General features: G+C 37.5%; 1 protein-coding gene across 4 annotated transcripts; it reads right to left on the bottom strand.

Annotated features, from left to right (window-relative positions):
- Nucleotides 1-3,863: 3,863 nt before the first annotated feature.
- LOC114046119 (DNA ligase 4) lies at nt 3,864-19,462 on the bottom strand. Of its 4 annotated transcripts, none has more exons than XM_027866374.1 (4): nt 19,285-19,462; nt 17,194-17,229; nt 14,680-14,791; nt 3,864-7,708 (listed from the first exon to the last, which is right to left on the bottom strand). In XM_027866374.1, exon 4 carries the CDS (start codon nt 7,678-7,680, stop codon nt 4,945-4,947), a length of 2,736 nt encoding a protein of 911 aa, XP_027722175.1. In that variant the 5' UTR covers nt 7,681-7,708; nt 14,680-14,791; nt 17,194-17,229; nt 19,285-19,462; the 3' UTR covers nt 3,864-4,944. The 4 variants fall into 4 exon arrangements, with proteins under 4 accessions (XP_027722175.1, XP_027722176.1, XP_027722177.1 ...); XM_027866375.1 differs by having other exon boundaries at nt 19,374-19,403; XM_027866376.1 differs by lacking the exons at nt 17,194-17,229; nt 19,285-19,462 and adding an exon at nt 16,297-16,380.
- Nucleotides 19,463-19,515: the final 53 nt, after the last annotated feature.

The raw sequence follows: 19,515 nt of genomic DNA on the forward strand, positions 1-19,515 counted from the left end.
ACAACACAATTTATGTTTTTTTGTTAGCTCAGATTTTCATACAGTAGGTCATTTTAAATAGCAGAATGGTAGGAGCAATACCCTAATTCCCCATGCAATTTGACTAAGGTATTGAGGTATTGAGATGAGACTCAATTCTTGGTTGTCTCAGGGGACTGGAGGTTCAGACTCTTGACATCACTTCTTGGTCACCTGAGTTACATAGGAGCCACAAGGAGTTTCAATGACACTTTGATGCTTACTTGGTGCATTACTATGCACAGCTCATGCAAGGAAGCTTTAGCTCAGATGAATCAACCTGAGGTATCCTCAAAATCTATCCTTGTTGAATATCCTTCTCCTACTATGGCTAGGTAAACCTTTTCACTAACTCTTGAATGATCTACAAGTGTCTGATTTTTGTTTTAGTACTGAACTTAAAAAAAAAAACAAACTATCAGAAGACTGACCTGAGTCCAGCTCAGCACAAATAACAATCCTTGATGCATATGACATTGTAACTCCAAGTCTTTGCCCCAGACTATTCCCAATTCCTGAGATGCAGTTCCGCCTGATCTCTGCCTCTCAGAGTCCTTAGTTTCTTTTAAATCTCAGTTCATGTTATCTCCTACGTGAAATCTACTTAGGAAATTAAAATTATGCTGGATCATTTAATAATTGATTCTTTTCTATAAATGACCGTATTCCCCATTTTGTCAAGCTCCTTTTGTCATTTAAGGTCAAATAGCATGGCTTTGGTCTAATAGCCAAGACTACAAGAGGCAGACAAGTCCCATATAGCAATTAACATTCCTTAATTCTCAGAGAGGAGTGATCAGCCACACCCAAATGCCAACCCACTTTCCACAGCTGTAGCCAGTTGTAATATTCCCCAACTACCCATGTCTCTTCCTTTCCTGCTTGTCAATAAAGATGGTCTTCCCTTTCTCATTGTGGCCACTATTGATAAACTTATCTTGCTCCAAGAACTATCTTAGTTTCCCTTTATTGCATTTTACTTGCCACACTATCCTCATTCCCCTCTCCCCACTCCACAATTTTCTGTGTATTTACTTTGTATGTAATCATATACTCTATATAATTTGTTTTTACTTATTTGAGTGCACATTGTTTATGTTACCATATATTCATGACACCCCCACTCCTCCCAAATAGAAGGGACTAGGAAAAATGCATAGAGTGCTGAACTTGGGAATCAGGAAAGACCTGAGTTTGAATCTTGACTCTGACACTTAGTAGCCATGGGACCCTTTGCAAGCCACTTAACCTCAGTTTCCTCATCTATAAAATGGGGTTAATAATAGCCCCTACTTCATGGAGTTGTTGTGAGGGTCAAATGAGATAATACATGTAAAAGTGCTTTGCAAACCTTAAAGCTCCATATAAATGTTAGCTACTAGCTACTGCCATGTAAGCTGAACTGGGTCTGTTTTGTTTTTGTCTCTGAATGCCTAGCTCCTAGCTTAATAAATGCTTGAATGAATGGCCCTTCCAATTGTTTGAAGACAGTAATTACGTTTTTCCTCAATCTTCTCTAGAATAAACATACTCAGATGTTTGAGTTGATCCTTATATGACATGATTTAATTTCATTACTGTTCTGGTTACCCTCCTCTGGACACAGGTCAGATCATTAAATCCCTTCATACTACAATGTGGCATTTATAATTAAACACTTATTCAAGTATATTCTGACCAATAATCTGTACTCTGGACTTGTATCACCTCTCTTGTTCTGTTTATTTTAATAATACAACTCAAGAGTATATTTGATTTCTTTTTATATTTGAATTTTTGACTGCACATGATATATGAGTTTGCAGTTTACTAAAACCTGCAGGATTTTTTTTGTCTAGACATATCTTTCCCATACAGCCCTTATATAATTTTTAACAAATATAAGGACCTTATAGTTTCCTTATTAAGTTTCATCTTAATAGTTTTCTTCCCTTGCTCCCTTATCATCCTAGCTTGTAAAAATCTTTTCAGATCCCAGTTCTGACACCCAATGCATTATCCCTGCTGGCTTCCTATTATTACCTATAAATTTGAAAAACCTTCCATCTATAGCTTCATTCAAATCACTGATTAAAAATAATGAAGCAAACCTCCAATTTAAGGAGGAGAATCAAGCCAAAGATATCTTCATCCTTCTCCCTGCAACAGTGCTGACCCATCTCCAGGACTTTCCCTACCATGCCTTCTTGCTGGGTACCTTTTCCCCATTTTCTCATTTTCGGCTTCCTTTTATATACTGTCTTACCTCCATTAGAATGTAAGCTCCTTTAGGGCAAGAATTTTCTTTCTTTTTACTTTTAGAAAAAGTCCAGTTTAGCTAAGCTTATGTTAAAAAAATACCCTCATTATGGAAAATTTTTAATTTCCTTTTATTATTTAGGAGACAAGACCACCCCTTCTACAAATTTTGGTTAACTAAAAGTAACCTCACCTGACCAAAACCTGCCTCATAGGATGTGAAAATTTACTTAAAGTCTAAAAGTTCCTTAGATAAGAATCGAGAGGAAGAATCTCAATTATCCCCAATTCTTTGGCCATACGTAAATCTTCCTCTTCAATCAGCCTATTTGTGAACCCTCTAAATGTAGTTTAATTTGTAACAGGACTTAACTGACCTACAAAGTCTGTTTGACTTGATTTATGTATGAAATTATGACTAACAATTTGTTCAAGTTTTGTGACATTGTGACATTGAAAAAAGCATTGGGATTATGGATCTACCTTCTTTAACTTTTGTGGCCTAAGAGGAATGTAAGATTTCGCTATGTAAAAGAACTATTTTTCTGCCACTCTGACATAATTTTGTCTATAAGAGGTCTTGTTAGACTCCTAACAGGGGCTCAGATTTTCTCTGAGGCCTGATCTATATCTGAGCTTATAAAACTTGCATATTTATCTCTAATTTCTGCATTGACAGCAGCTACCTACCACATATTTCTCCTATAACACCCCCACAGTGCTACCCATATTTCTCTATTTGCATTTCCATTACCACCTTCCTAGTTCATATCCTATTACTCTTCCTTGGATGACTGATTATAAGAATCCTGGTTGGTCTGGTTGCTTCCAGTCTCTTCTCTCCTCCAATCCATCGTACACACTGTGCTGATTTAATCTGCCCAAATATAAATAGTGCACTTCTTCCCTCAAAACCACTTCATGGTTCCCTAAAGTCTCCTGAATAAAATTCAAATTATTTATCATGGAATTAAAGATGCTTCAGAATTTAGTTTGAAACTACCATTCTATACTTCTTACACTATTTCCCTTCAGTTATTTTATGTTCCAGTCTAGTTATACTACTCAACATGACTTGAGTTGAATCCCTCACTCCCTTACCGACTTCTGTGAGAAGCCTTTGATCACTGCGCCCTATGCCAGAAATACATTTCCCTCCACCTTCATCTGTTGAAATCCTGCCCATCCTCCCAGGTCAAATTCAGGTGACCTCTCACATATGGTGCCTTCCATTTCCCTACTCAAAACTGATCTCTTCTCCAAGTCTTACCTATGCATTTATAGTTTAATTTATATTCATTTGTATTCATTATATTCATCTTTCCCATTAGATTGTAAGCTCCTTGATGACAATGTTAATGTTTTTATTTATCCTTTCATTTTCCTCAGCATCTAGCATAGTGCTGTGCCCCATAGCAGGCATGCCATAAATGTTTGTTGAACTGAATTATTTTGAACACAAGGGACATGGAATTAGTAAGGCTTACTTTAGCTAATATTTTGCTTAAGACAACAGTACATGTGGTTGCCTAAAATATAGTGATTACTCTGAATTAATGCATCATTTAAAATCAAAGTATCAACAAAGTTTTTCTGCAAACGTGCACATATTTTATTTAAATAAATACAACAAAAACACACAGTTTATTCTCATCATTTCTAAAATACTTATGAGACACCTATCATTACCAACTGTACTGATTTTTAAACTGCATTTCTGTCTTGTGATGGGAAAGCGGGCTTTGCAAAACAATATTCAAAATATTAAAAACAGTATTCATTCTCCAAAGACTGAAAATATAATTTAATATAAATAATTCTCCCTTCATGTATTTTAAATATGAATGTTTTTAAAACAGAATGACACATACAATAGCTTATTTCTCTATAAAGTATAAGTTACAAGAGTTTTTCATTTGATTAATTCTAGAAGAGCCAATCTGTGTGTACAATTTTGGATCCAAGATGCAGATAAAACTATCTTCTTAAAAACATATGAAACATAACTTTTGTTTAAAATTAAAGATGCCTAATTTTATTATATAGATCCCAACTTTAATTATCCAAAATAATAAGTCTAGTTCAACTTATCCTACTCTACCTGAAGACCTTATTGCCAATTTATTAATGTACCTTACCATCAACTTAAAATTAACACTTGTAGTATATATTACTCTCTTATTGTAAGGAAGAGTCTATGACCATGAACTTAGAATTAGGAAGATCTGTAGAATTAGATTCCTTCATGTGTGAGATACAGGCTAGTTCCAAAGCAGTGTATTTAAAAGCACCAATAAAAAAAGATATGTCCTTTACTTAGCAGCTATTATTAAAATGGGTCATTTTAATTATTTCAAATGTTTGAAAATGTATTTTACTGCCACTTCATTGAAATTTCTAATTCTCTTGAGCTATGTTCTGTAATCACCTTTGCTTCACAAACAGTAATTATTTTCTCTTGACCATAAAAATCATCAAGTGTTAATTTGCTGAAAAGATATTTAGTCCTTCAGCTTTTAATTATCCAATTTCCTTTCAATTTCTGAAAATTAAAATTGCTTTGCTACACCTAATAATGCTTTGTAAGCACAGGTTTTGAACTCATAAACATTAAAGATGCGCTAGCTACCCACTTCAGTGAGTCCTCTTGGGCAAAACGAAGGGCTTTGCTTATCAGGAAAGCTAGTTTCATATCAAGTAATGCTTTTCTTCCTGCAACTCACCCTTTTTCAAAGAATCAGTTACCCAAAGTTCTTGTAGAATTTTATACTTTTTCTTAAGAGTTCTACGAAAAGCTTTAAATTCCTCAACACGACTGTGATCCTCCCCAATGATTACATGGGACACTCCTTCTTCTAAACATGAAATGACTTTTGCTCCATGAAACCGCAACTCCAGGGCTTTAATGGATAGCCTGCTTCCCTGGATTTGGGTAGTGAGGTCATTAATAACAGCATATACATCCACATATATGACACACTGTCGGAACATACTGAGAGGGCAGCTGTCCCAGGAATAACGATATTCTAAATCTGCAATTACTGAAGACATTCCTTTAGGACTATTTTCCTTCACATTTTTAATTCTTGAGAATACTTCCTTCAGTTGTACCAAATCAGTATCAGCAAAGTAACTGTCACCATAGCAATCATACTCACGGGCAAAATGTTGTTTTGTGGATGGACACATGTGAATCATAAAGCGAGGCTGCCATGGAATGCATTCTTTGGCCTTAAAACACTCTAAGAGCCACTCTGCCTTTACAACATCATGCTTATTTGAAGAGATGATATTTTTCACTCTCACATTCTCAGTACCTGCAACTACACAATATGTGTCTGGGCCAGGGTTCTGTACAATATAACCACCCAATTCTGCTATGCGATTCTCGAGATCCGGTTTTGAATGGCTGTCTGTCCCAGTCATAACACAAAATTCTACATCTTCAAATACATTAGAAATTTTGTTTATGTTAGAAAGATCAGGAGCTTTTAAGTGCTCAATGATTCCAATAGCTTTCTTAACCTTCAAAGCTTTTCGTTTTTTTTCCTGTGGTTCTTCATCATCACCACCTATATAAAGGTGCTTAGAAGCAAGCTTTCCAGATGCTTTCCCTCTAAGGTTTTCTAATTCATCCAGAGTCATACACTCATACCACTCTTTATCTTCTCTTATCTTTTCAATTCGAGGGAATCGTAGAGTACAATCAGTTTTATACATATCACTGCTGACAATTTCTGCTGCTTTAATCTGAACAATGACAGAATTACAAGGCTCAATGTAAACTTCTGGTTTCTCTGTACCACATAAGATGCTATTTGGTGGTGCTCTTTTATGAAATGGTTTCCAGTGTTTGGATAATTTCAAACCAAGATCATACAATTCTTTCATAGTGTATCCAGAACCAACACGACAAAGAGTATGAAACACAGATGGCTTTTCACCAGGAGGGGGTGTTTCTGCTACTGCACACAAAAAATGAGACATCATTCCTCCTCGAGAACCTTTACCCCAATAACCACCAATAATTAAAATGTCCAGTTCGTCCATTAACTCATTTATATACTCTGGCTTAATTTTTAACCATCCTTCACCACGTTTATCTGGCTTGTAAATGGAAAGTGGATTTTTAACCATGATTCCCTCCTCACGTTTATCTATTGCTTCATTTAAGGCATCAATGACTTCTTTTTTAGTGTTAGCTTCTGTTTTCTGTACCACTTCTAGTCTACCTTTTATTGGTGTAAAAACACTATCAATAATTTCATACCTTTTCCTCAGAGTTTCATGCCCCAGTTTTTTATTATTGACCATCAACACGTCAAAAACACAGTAACATGTCTGTAGTTCAGAATCCTCTACCATTCTCTTAATATCAAACTTATTTCCTTTCTGCATGAATGTTTGTGTGTTGGGATTATACGCCATCATCTCACCATCAAGAATACAGTTTTGTATGTTGGTTTTGAAAGCATTATGAATAAATGGTGTTAAAGAACCTTTAAGTGAGGAGTCACCAAACTGTTCAGTGTAATCGTAACCATTTCGAGAAAAGAACTGATACACATCTCCATCTTTATGCATTTGCATACGCTCACCATCTAGTTTTGTCTCTATGTAGAAACTCTGGTGTTTCATGTCCTTTTCGACCCGCTGAATATCTGCCACAGCAGCCAGCATTGGTTTAAAAGCAGAAAATAATGTGATTGAAATATCACTGAGTCCAACTGAAGGATCATGAAGTTCCCTGCAGACTTTTTCTAGATCAGTCGTAACACCATGCAACTCGACAGCATCTCTGTGAAAAAGAGAAAATATAGTTTGTTGGCTAAAACCCAGTTTTAAGTCCTTTATAATCATTCGGATAAGCCACTTCTGTTCAAGAGCTGAACTCTGAGTTATGAGTTGAAGAAGGTTCTTCTTCACCAGATCCTTTCTTCTGGCTGAATTGTTGCTAGCAATCAGGTCTAAAACATCGTTGACTTGCTGTATGGTTAAGCTCCCTTGCTTTGGACACCGGGGCTTCAACACAAAGTATGCAATCATTGAAAAGTCTCCAGCATCTCCACGAGTTCCAGTTGGTGTTCTGTAGTTTAAAAGTTTCTGAGCATCTCTTCCTTCTTTTGGTAAATTAAGCAACTCAATATAAAGCTTAGCAAACATAGTTTCTTTAATTCCATAGGCCATCCTCTCTCGTTCCAGTTGTGGAAGAATAAGTCTCATGGCTGGATAAAAAGAGTCTGTGACTCCTTTTTCATTTTTATGAAGAGCATCATGAAACTTCCGCCATGAATCTAAAAATTCCTTGAGGTATTTGATTTTTTCTGGACGGGATTTACTTTTTTGTATTCGTTCTAAAGTTGAACACAAATCTGCAAAAGGCACCTGTGATGCTACTGTTCGTGAAGCTTGTGAAGTGGCCATTACAAAGTTAACAAATTCCTCGATTTACCTATGGGAACAAAAAATAAACAACTTTAAGAGCATAAAAGCAGGATCCATGTTCATTATAGGCTCAACATACGTGAGTATATCAGATCACTATGAGCTTTCTTATTATCCATAACAGTAAAGCCACTCAAGTCAAATTTGCCTACACCATCAACTGTTTTACTCCATTCTAACATCATAAACAAATGTATACGTAGAGAGCCAGACTTAAACCTTGCCAGCAGGACTGGTAGTGTTACGATATTAGGAGATACCCTGTCTTCCAGAATTACTGTTACCCCATTGTCAGGGCTACAGCTCACTGTGTAGCCATTGGTATAAGTACTGAGATCTCCCTATACTGCCTCAGGTCTCCTCACTAGGGCAGGGCTCCAGCACACGTGTCCTTGCTTACAAACCATTTTCCTCTTTTTGAAATTAACCTTCTGTTTGATTCTTGACTCACCTGTCTCTAGTCTGCTTTGTTTGGCTCCAGCCACCCAGAGGTTAGAGGCTGGTTCCATCTGGTTGACAGTTACAATGTCACTGGTCTTTTACACTATAGTTGATTTTATATATTTTACTTATCTATATGTGTATCTATATGCATATATATATTATTTTTTGTTAAGTTACTTTTCTTCGTAAGATACACAGAATCCATGGCATTCCTTCAAATTGATTTGTGCCTTTAATGTCAGTCATTAGATTCTTCTATGTTCCTATTCCATAAGAAACCTATGACTCTATGTCCAAGATATTTTTCAGGATCTTAAAGACTGATTCCAAGTCTATCAATCAACAAGCATGAAGTGCTTCCTATGTGCCAGACACTTGGGGTACAAAGATAGAAATTAAACTGTCTCTTTTTTCAAGAAGTTTATGTTCTGCAGGGGGAGTCAATACATACACATGAGTATATACAAGATATATACAAAAGAAACACAAGTTGAATTTGTGGAAGGTTGAGAAAAACTAGCAGCTGGGAGAGCTGGAGAAGCTTCAAAGAGGACTCAACATTTGAACTGAGCTTTGAAGGCAATTAGAGATTATAAAAGATAGTGGTAAAGAGTATGCCAGGCATGAAGGACAGGCTGTATAAAAGAAAGATGAAAGGAAATGGAATGTCATGTGTGGAGACTGCAAGAAGGGCAGTTTGGCTGTCTTGCTGAGTATGTGAAGGGGAGTAATGTCTAACAAGGATGGAAAGAGAGCATGAAGTCAAGTTGTGAAGGTCTTTAAAAATCAAACAGAGGAGTCTGTATTTGATTCTAGAGATTATAAAGAATTTATAGTATGGGAGTATAGAATTTAAGTATGGAAGTAACACAGTTAGGTCTGCACTTCAGGAATATCATTTGAAAGCTTTATGGAGAATAGATATAGGGAACAGACTGAAGGCAAGAAGAGCAAATAGAAGGCTACTGCAACAGTACAGTTAAGACATGAAGGCATAAACTAGCATAGCGGCTTTCTTGAATAGAGAGAAAAGATGGATGCAAGAGAAATTAGGGTAAAATTGACAAGACTTGACAACTGATGAGATTGGATATGTGGGGTAAGGAAGAGTGAAGAGTCAAGGATAACAATAAAGTGAACTTGGATGACTGGAAGGAAATTGAGAAGAGGAGTAGGTTTTATTGAGATGTCTTGTGAAGGAAACTGAGGAAGATCTTCCCCAGCTCCCTCGTGAAACCACCTCATGACCTGACATAAAGAATGTAAACTGGAGCTATGCACAGCCAAGGGTACCATGGAAACAGAACATTAGGTGACCAGCAAACTATGTTACCTGGGAAAGCAATTCTTATCTCAAGGAACATTTTTCTTGAGAGAAGTGTGTAACTGTCTAAGGACCTGATTCCCTCCTTGGAGACTTACACAACAAAGAGGTACTTGGGGCTCTGATCAAGCTCCCACCTTTGTTAGAATGTGTGCATATCCAGGACCTGAGCTCAGCAAGGATATATACACAAAACAAAATACTAAGATTGATTTTCCCTGGTTTACATAGATATAAAAGGGGCATCTGAAAGGGGATTTTTTGGAGTACTTTGATGTCAGATAGGGACTCGGAATCTCTGTTGTTGTTCAAGGGCGGACCAAGTTCATGGCCTTGTTGTTGGTTTGGAGCAGAACACTGCTCCTTTGGCCTCCTGATCGGACTTCTTGATCATCTCCAGTTTCTCAGGTCTTGCAGGAATTTGAGCTCGCCTGGTCAGTGAGTGTTTATCCTTTCTTTTCTTATTCCTCCTTTTCTTGATTTTGATTATTATTTATTGCATTGAATGTTATTCTTATCTTTACATGCTTGTGCTGCCTTAATCATTATCAATCATTGTAAAATAAATGTGATTGTTAAGTTTATACTTAGTGCGTATCCTTATATCTTGAGATCCGAACCTAAAGTGAAAGATCTGTGTAGTCTGTAATCTTTTCGGTTACATGCCTATAGACCACTCAATTTGAAATGTTTAGTAAGCAGGCTGTTGATGACATGAGATGTAAGAGAGAGGTCAGGGATGAAAATATGGATTTGGGAGTCATCTTCATAGAATTGAACCCACAGGATCTGATGAATAGGAAGTCAACTTCTTATCTGAATAAGCATTATACTCTTCTGCTTGAGGTCTTACTTGCTTTATACACATAACAGAATAATTGGAGGGCAGATCACCCCAAAGCATCTAACATTTAGGGTGGTATCCCTTGGTATCTAACTACTTGCTGTACTCCTTTTCCTCTGTCTTGACATTTTAACAGCTGTCATCACAGGTCATTTCTCTTTTCTTGATGAGAACCCAATGAAATAACAAAACTGTCTGAGTTTTTGTATAGCTACAAACAGGGAGGCTATCTCCCTTGTAGTTCTGAGATTCTAAAATGTTAAACATTTTTTTCTAAGCAACATTTATAATACCCACCCAAAGCAATTGTTCTTAAGAGCTCTATGCCAATGATTCAGCATAGCATGAAGGTGACCCTGAGTTCTCAAAGGCTATGCCAACAGAGTACAAGTTATGACAGTATCTACTAAACTGCTAGAGATGTTTGCAGTATGATCCCTATAAGAGACAACGTCTACTTTAGGTTAAGCCTAGCTAAGTGCAGAGAGCCTCATCACCACTGGACAGGCCATTTGGTGATAGATTCTTTGGCCATGGAAACCCAAAAAACAAAAAAACAAAGAGCAAAATGGCCTTCAGTTCTGTGTAGCCACCCCTTCTGCTACTACAAAAATGTGGTAGAGCAGTATAAAGGTGACATGGTCCTAAGCACTGCAAAGGTTACTGTTAACAAAACAACTTACATCTCTATGTTTTAAGGTTTGCAAAACTTTTATATTGATTATTTTATTTGAGACTTAAAAACCCTGTGAGGGAAGATACTACAGTTATTATTATCCTCATTCTGTAGATGAGAAAACTGAGATTCTATATTTCATAGAAGTCAAGTGACTTGCCCATAGTCACAAATTCAGTAAGAATCAAGGGCAATATGTGAACCCAGTTATTCGATAATCAAATCCCACATGCTTTTTATTACAGTTTTTAGACTAAAACATTTATTGTTGGTATGCTGAATATCAGATTCTTTTCAAATGTCTAGATTTGACATGCTACTGCATAGGCTGAACTATATCAATATTGACAGTCTCAGTTGTAGCTAGATGTCCCATGGGCATTTCTGATGATGAACTTCATTTCCTGGCAATCTCCTCAATAGCTGCCATCAGCATTATTCCCTCCTCCTCCTAATTCCAGAACTACAATCAAATAAATCAACATCGCCATTGCTCCTAGAAGGGTATATCAATCTATTCCACTATGGTTCTAGTTAACATCCCTGTAACTTTCCAAACCAAAATACCCCTACCTGGTTACCACTTTCCTAAATACATTGTTTCATTCTATTAGAATGTTAACTCCTTAATGGCAGGAATTATCTTGTTTTTTGTATTTGTATCCTTAGTCCTTAACTCAGTGCTGAGTACATTAACAAATACTTTTCCATCCATCCATCCATCCATCCATCCACCCATCCATCCATCCACTGTAATTGAACATGTCCAAAACAGAACTCATTATCTTTTCATCCTCTCTTCTATAACTTCTCTATTTAGGTTGAGAATACCACCATCCTTTCAATCACCTGAGTTTACAATCTTGAAATTACCTTTAACTTTTCCTTCTCCCTTGCTCTTCATATCCAGTCAAATGCCATGTCTTATTGGTTCAACCTCTATAATACGTTTCACATTAATACCATTCTCTCTAACTCCCACAGCCACTACCAGAATTCAAGCACTCAAAATCTCTTGCCTGGATTCTTATGAGACCTAATTGGTCTCCCTAACTCAAGTCTCTCCACTCTCCAATCCCACCTCCATACAGCTACCAAAGGAACATTCCTAAATTACAAGTATAACTATGTCATTTTTCTGTTAAAGAAACTCCTCATTTCTCTACAATAAAAAAAACAACCAACACTGTTTGGCTTTAACCTACATTTCTAGGCTAATTGTATATTACTCTCCATCACACACTATGTTCTATGAAATTGGCCTACATGCTAATCTCTATACATGATATCCCATCTCTATGCCTTTGCATAGGCAATCTTCCATGCCTAAAATATACTCTCACCCCTTATCTCCACCCTGTAGAATCCCTGGTATGCTTCAGAATTCAGTTCAAATGCCATCTCCTACAGGAAACAGCCTAAACTCAGTCATAGTTATGGTTGCTAGACTGTTCTCCATAAGAAATTATTTTGAATCTCTTTTGTATTTACTTTTCTATGTTTAAATTATTCATCCTGATAAAATATAACATTATTCTCAGTGTTCATTACAGGGCCTGGCAGGGATCATACACTTAAAAGGGAGTTCAGAGATCATCAGAGAGAGTTCAACCCTCTCATTTTACATATGAGAAAACTGAGGCACTGTGACTTGATCAAGGTCATACTGGTAGTAAGTAGCAGAGAAGATGTGAACCCAGATCTAATGACTCTTAAATCCTGAGCTCTTTCCAATGAGCTACTTACTGTCTCACTTGGAAAATAGAATAAGAGTGTTTTGGAACAATTCAAAGTTACCAATGCACAAAATTTCTGAATACACATTTATCAGAGACACTAAACCTGAAGAAACGTTAAACACTAAACAACAAGAAACATTACTTTGAAATTTCACATTCCAGTGCTCATGAAAAGTATCTGCAAAAGGACAAACAAAAAAACCAGTTGCAGCTTATATGCCAACATCTATTCAGAGAAGGAGGAAGAGAAATTCTATGAAAAACTAGATAATACCATCCAAATAAAATTAACCTTTGCCTTAATACTCAATGACTCTAAAAAAAAAATCTATTGGAAAATATAACTCAGGCTAAAGAGATAAAGTGATCAAATACACTTTACACAGAATCCTTACACCTATAACAATATTTTATTCAACAGAGAGCTGGGAAGCAACGGACACGTTGAAGATCAAGTAACATCACCAACAACAACAACAAAAAAAAAGGAAATAGATTATCTCTTAACAGACAGGAAACACCTGGTAAACAATGATAGAGTCATTTGTGAATCAACTTGTCTTTATAAAGTCAGACCATTAACTTTTTAGAGTAAAGATGAAAATTAATATCATTTAAGAAGAATAAAAATGAGAAGACATGATATATAATTAAAGTAGCTTCAACCTAAACTATTTAAACAAGACATTGATCCCAACTGCCAAGGGAAAAGACAAAATAACAAACATCAACACAGATTATTACCATCTCTTAAGGAATTTTACCCAATGTAAATAAACTCTTGTAAAAAGAGACTAAAAGAATGCAGAAACTTTTGCCAACAAACACTTGATATCTGTCCTAAGAAGAACAGGATGACAATTAAGGATAATGGCAATTTAGAATAGTTTTAGAATATAAATTTGTTTGTATGATCTTAGGGAAAGAAAGATTTTTAAGAAGCATTGTTCCAGAAAACATCAAGGAGCCATGAAGGGAAAAAATATGTTTATAAAAAGCCTGATGAGGAATTCAATTAAGCCATTATCCCAAAGACATTTAAATATGAAATTTGAAGGCCAAGTGACAGACATAAAAGTAAAAAGATGTGTCCAGATTACTACAATAAACTACTCTTTCAATCAATGTCAAATAGGCCACCACACTTGGCCTCTAACTTCACAACCCCCAATTTGCTGTAAAAATGGCACTAAAGATGGGAAGAACAGTTAGACAAAAGTAAGAAGACACAGAAGTCGTTCATGCTAAAGTCAATGAAAATTTGATTACACTAAGGAATTAATCACCAAGATATCTAAAAGAGGGAACAATGTCAAATACGTGGCAAAAATCAAATATTATTAGCACCCAAAAATGGCCCCTGAGAAGTAGTTATTGACTAATAACATCTGTGCCTAGTTTCTGATCACTTCAAAAATCTTTATTTTAATTACTGAGGACATACTTGACGGTCAGAGTAGCAAACATTAGACTTTTTCAAACAATATGCTGTAAAAGACTTTATTTTAGTTTTGTAGCCACACACTTAAATCAAAGTGCAGAAAATATAAAATTTCATTGAGCTTGTGGTTTGTTGGTTATAAAAAGACATCTCATTTGGTAGAACAAAATGTTGCCTTAAAAACTCTTGTCCAACAAGGTGTTTCCATCTGCTTTTCCATTGCACCGTTGAGGTTTTTCCATTTAATTTGCAACTGAAACTTCCTATATGTGTGGTCTTTTTCATTAGATTGTGAACTAGCTGAGAGAAGAGACTGTCTCTACTTTCTTATTTATGTCCCCTGTGCTTAGCACAGTGCTTGGCACATAGAGATCACTTTATAAATGCTTTTTCATTCATTCATTCACTCCTGTTAAAATCATACAGAATATTTTGAAAGATGCAACAGAGATAACTTTGCTATCCCACTTATTATCAAGTAGAGCATAAAAGACGCAGACATATGCTCACCAAAGGTATTTGCCAGTGTCACTGAAGATGTCTACTGCAAAGTCCAAACAGAAGGATTCCCTGTGGATGGTGATGTCCTTCAGATGTAAATATGGAAACACTGTGGAGCAACCTAAAATCAGATCCAAAATAGTTCAAAAAGAGTTTGGCTTAACTCTGAACTAAGTTAAAATCAAGTGAATGAGGAATGCCTAGAGAATATAATTTAATACTTATTTGGATGAACATAAATCAGCAAAGACATGTTGATAAAGAACTGCACACCCAAATTGGTCTAAAATGTATCATCAAAGAGATACAGTACAGAAAAAAAGTTGGGCTGCTCAAGTATCAAGAACAATAGATAATATAGAAAGTTCTTGTCTTTCACTGGTACCCTTTTGTCAAGAGATCTGGGGGGAAACCACCAGCTAACTGGGTGAACCCCTTGTGAAGGATTTAGGGTAGGGACATGGACAAGGATCATACTGGAAGAGAAGGCATTGATTTCTACTACCTGATGAAAAATCAGGCAGCTGTCATCTTATTATAGAAGTAAAAGCCAACTGAGATGGGGGGAGGGGTGCGTCAGGGACTGGAAGGGAGAATGATTTGACATTCAACGATAAAGAAAGAATTCCAAGGAAAATAAAATTATAAGTAAAGGTCAGACTGTGGCTAACTTGCCCCAAATGTGAAAGAAGTGTTGAAAAGAAGCTACTTTACATTTCATGAATGAGGAATCGGGGTGGGGTGGGGAAGGGCAGAAAAGGGGAAAGTATTGATTCAGTCTGTTTTGGGGGGGGGGATAGAGAAAAGTTACTAAGTTAAAGTTTTTAGTTCATAGGATCAAAGACCTAGAGATGAAAGGGCCTTCAGAGGCCATCAAGTCCAACCTCCTGATTTAAAAAATGAAGAAACTGTTAAGTCCAAAAGGTTAAGCCAAATTTATACAAGTAGTAAATGTCAGGAGTTGGATTTGAACCCAGGGCTCTGGCTCCTCACAAGGTCCTTCCTAAAATAACAATAATTCTTATTCCATTGTGCTTTAACGTTTATAAACATTTTTCTCACAAGATGTCAATGAGGTAGGTGGTACAAGAAGCCTTATTTCCATATTCCAGAGGAGAAAATTGAGGCAGTTTGGTATAAAGAGGAAAAGGACCTGAGGTCAAATTCTGCCTTTAATGCTTACTACCTATGTGACCTAAGTCAAGTTACTCAACCGTCCCGGGCCTCAGTTTCTTTATCTGTAAACTAAAGGAAGGGGCTGTTGTATTAGACGGCCTCAGCTCCAGATCTATAATCCCACGATTCCATTACAGTTCAATGACTTTTGCCTAACTTGGGGACACACCCTAGTAAACGTCAGGGCTGGGACATGTACGCAGTTCCTCTAACTTCAAGTCCAGAGCCCATAACCAGGTCCAGGTCTGCTTCTCTTCCCCCAGAGGAGGCTTCAGCAGGTTCGGGATTCTGTACCTGGGCTGGGGGATGCTGGGAGGCGGTTAGGAGGTTGCTGATGGGGAAAGGAATGCAGAGGGAAAGGTCAGCTATGCGATGCTAGAGCCGAGGGGGAGAAAGAAGAGAAGAGAAAGGAGCCCAAACTCACCGCCCTGCTCCCCAGCCCCGCCTCACTTCACTCCCAGGGTCCGCAGGCCCCTCGGCTGGGTCCCGGCTCCGCTTGAGAGAGCTCGGCTCGCTGCGGCTCGCTGCTGCAGGTTCGGCAGAAACCTGAAACCTGCACAGGCGCAGTCGGGAGAGAGCGCCGGCTGGACACCCCCCCCCGGGAGCTACTGCGCATGCCTCGGGCATTCCACCCGGCGCACTGGGTTCGCTCTGTGAGGTTTAGAATGGTTAAGCTTGTTAGAAAAGGGAAGGACCCTTTCCTTTGGTCAGAAGAGGAAACTGAGGTTCAGAGAGATTAAATGATATGCCCAAGGTCCCAGGTCTGGTAAATTAGGCAGAACACGGACTTGAACCAGGCAGGGAAGGCTGGGGAGGCAGGACTCTACTTTGGTGCTTTTTAGTGGTCACCGAAATGGGAAAGCTCTCCCTTCCTCTTGGCCCTCTACCCTACTCACACCCCTGAACACACCACTGCCTTGCAACAGGGGTTATTTACAAAGAGACTGACCAACTAGAAGGGAGAATTCTTGGCAGACAAAAATAGAAAATAATAGTAGCTAATAATGTTTTTTGAAGGTTTTTGAAGGGCTTCACATGTTATTTGATGTTCACAACAACCTGTTAGGTAGGTGCTATTATAATCCCCTCCCTTATACAGGAATAAACTGAGGCACACAGGTTAAGTGACTTGCCCTGGGTCACAAGTTTGAATTCTGAGGCTGAATTCAAACTCAGGTCCACCTGACTCATCTGCTGTGCTACCTAGTGCCCTCTTAATAACACAAGCGACTTGTCACAAATGTCCCAACCCACTGTAACCAAAGGAAATCAGGCTGACATGATCGATAAGATACAGGCTGGGAGAAGAAAAAAGAATTGGGTTTGAACCCCCTTTGTGGTACTTACCAAAGTTTTGACATCTTTGAGCTTCAGTTTCCACATCTATAAATCAGAATAAATAAATAGTCATTAGGCACTAAATATGTGCCCAGCACTAAGATAATATCTATAGTACTCATCTCACAGGGTTGTATTGAGGCCTAAATGAAATAGTATAATGATAAGTTGTTTGCTTTTGCAGAATATAAATAAAATGTCATCTATTGTTTCAATTTAGAAACTTGTTTCTATCTTTACATCCTATCTAGTAACAACTTTTAATCAAATGGAAGAGAATATCAGTGTCTCTTAGTAATAGAGGCCTACTCTATGTGTCCTGGATTGCTTCTCTCAATTGTGTCCCACACTGTTTTATCCGTTGTATCCACAGGGAAAAATAAATCTATATTACTCTGAGTTTGGACCTGTTCAGCCATGTTGATAATAGTATTCAGAAAACATCCATTTTGGGCTATTTTCTAGAGTGTGAGCCTGTCCAATAATAAAAATCCTGGTGGCTTCAAAAAAAAAACAAATCAGCAACAGTAAAACAAAATAAAGAATCAGAGAATTCAACTCAATACATATTTATTAAGTTCTTACTAAGGGCAAAGTACTGTCCTAGGCACTGGGAACTTAAATACAAAATGAAAATTAGTCACTTTCCTTAAAAGGGCTTACATTATACTCAGTACATCAATATATATATCCATCTGTATATGTGTATATGTACATAAATATATACTTGAATATATAAACACACATAATATACATAGCAATATTTAAATGGGTACATTTACATATGTCTATATATATTTACACACATAAAATATACACATTTAAATGAATATATGTATTTATTAAATGTATATGTATTTATTAAATGAATATATATGTATTTAAATGGATAAAAAGAGTGCCACAGTTGACATCAATAAAATATGAAGGTAGTGGGAGATCAGAGAAAGCTTCCTGTATGAGATAACACCTGATAATTTAAAATGGAAAAGAAGGGTGTCCAGGGCAGCAAAAGAAAAAGTTCTGAACAATAAGTTGAGATTTAGATTGTAGTCTAAATTTTATCGGTAATACCCACTGTACAAGTCAATCACCCCTTGTGAGGCTCAGCTTCCTCAGCTTTTGTAAAACAAGGGGGTTAGGTTGTCTTTAAGATTCTTCCCACTGCTAAAATTGTATATCTTAAAATTTTTAATTTAGTTTTAAAACATGACATACTTCAGACTGTATGTAAAATTCTTCTGTATTGTACCTGGGGAAAAGAGCTTTCCTCCTTAATTGGACTGGAAAAGATTCATAAAACTGTACAGCTGGAAGAAACCTTTGGCATAATTTACACAATAACCTTATCGTTACTGCTGAGGAACACGATGCCCAGAAAGGTTAAATGTCTTGTCCAAAGCCGTAATTAGTGACAGAATTGGGACAAGAACGAAGGCTGGAGGGGCTGAGAGGTATAGTCAGAGGAACACGGCATCCAGAATCTAATTTCTTCTGTGGTACTTGATAGCAGTTTGTTTGGGTAAGTCACAACGACAAGCTTGTTAGGTTTCCTTTTAAGAAAAATGCTTTAGAAACCATAAAGGGCTATATAAATACGAGACGTTATCTCCTGGCTCCCAATCTAAGGCTATTTCAATTAATTTTCCTCTGCCAAACTAAATTCTCTCCTGGCTCCCAATCTGGAGCTATTTCAATTAATTTTTGTTCTCTTCCAAAGCCATTTAAAAACCTTTACCGCACCCCTCCCCCCAACATTCAGCTATTTCTCTCAATTCTCCGAATTAATGAAAACCTGTTTTGACACATTCTATGGGTAGTTCTTACTCTCACCAACAATTAAAAACAAAATAAAACAACTTTTATTGGGTAGCCAATAGGAGTGCACGATTTAGGCACTGGGGAGACGAAGGAAGAAAATAAAGAACCCTGCAGATGATGATGACGATGACGTCAGAGAAACCTGCTGGGCTGTGGACTCATGTTAGGACATGCACAGTTGCGGAGAGGAAACCTTCCAGAGGCCCCAGAGCCTAAACCCAGTAGGGTGCTCATTGTGCGCGAGCTCACGTGTCCGCGTATGACGTCACTGACGAACACCTGCGCAGTCGAAATCTAGGGTTTATAAACTCCCAGGCTTCTACGCTCTTTCATCCTTTCGCGTGTACCCCTACGTTTCGGATACCTACAAGCTTTCTTTCCTCTGAGGCCACCGTTCAAATCCCGGAACCAGGGACGGAGGCCCGCCCATACCCCCTCCCACTCTAACCCCGCCTCCCCGGACGCTGGCGCCAGTGCGCATGTCTAGGTGCGCTGGCAGGTACTGGATTT

The sequence above is a fragment of the Vombatus ursinus genome, unplaced genomic scaffold, assembly GCF_900497805.2.
Source record: "Vombatus ursinus unplaced genomic scaffold, bare-nosed wombat genome assembly UNPS02014781.1, whole genome shotgun sequence".
Classification (NCBI taxonomy): domain Eukaryota; kingdom Metazoa; phylum Chordata; class Mammalia; order Diprotodontia; family Vombatidae; genus Vombatus; species Vombatus ursinus.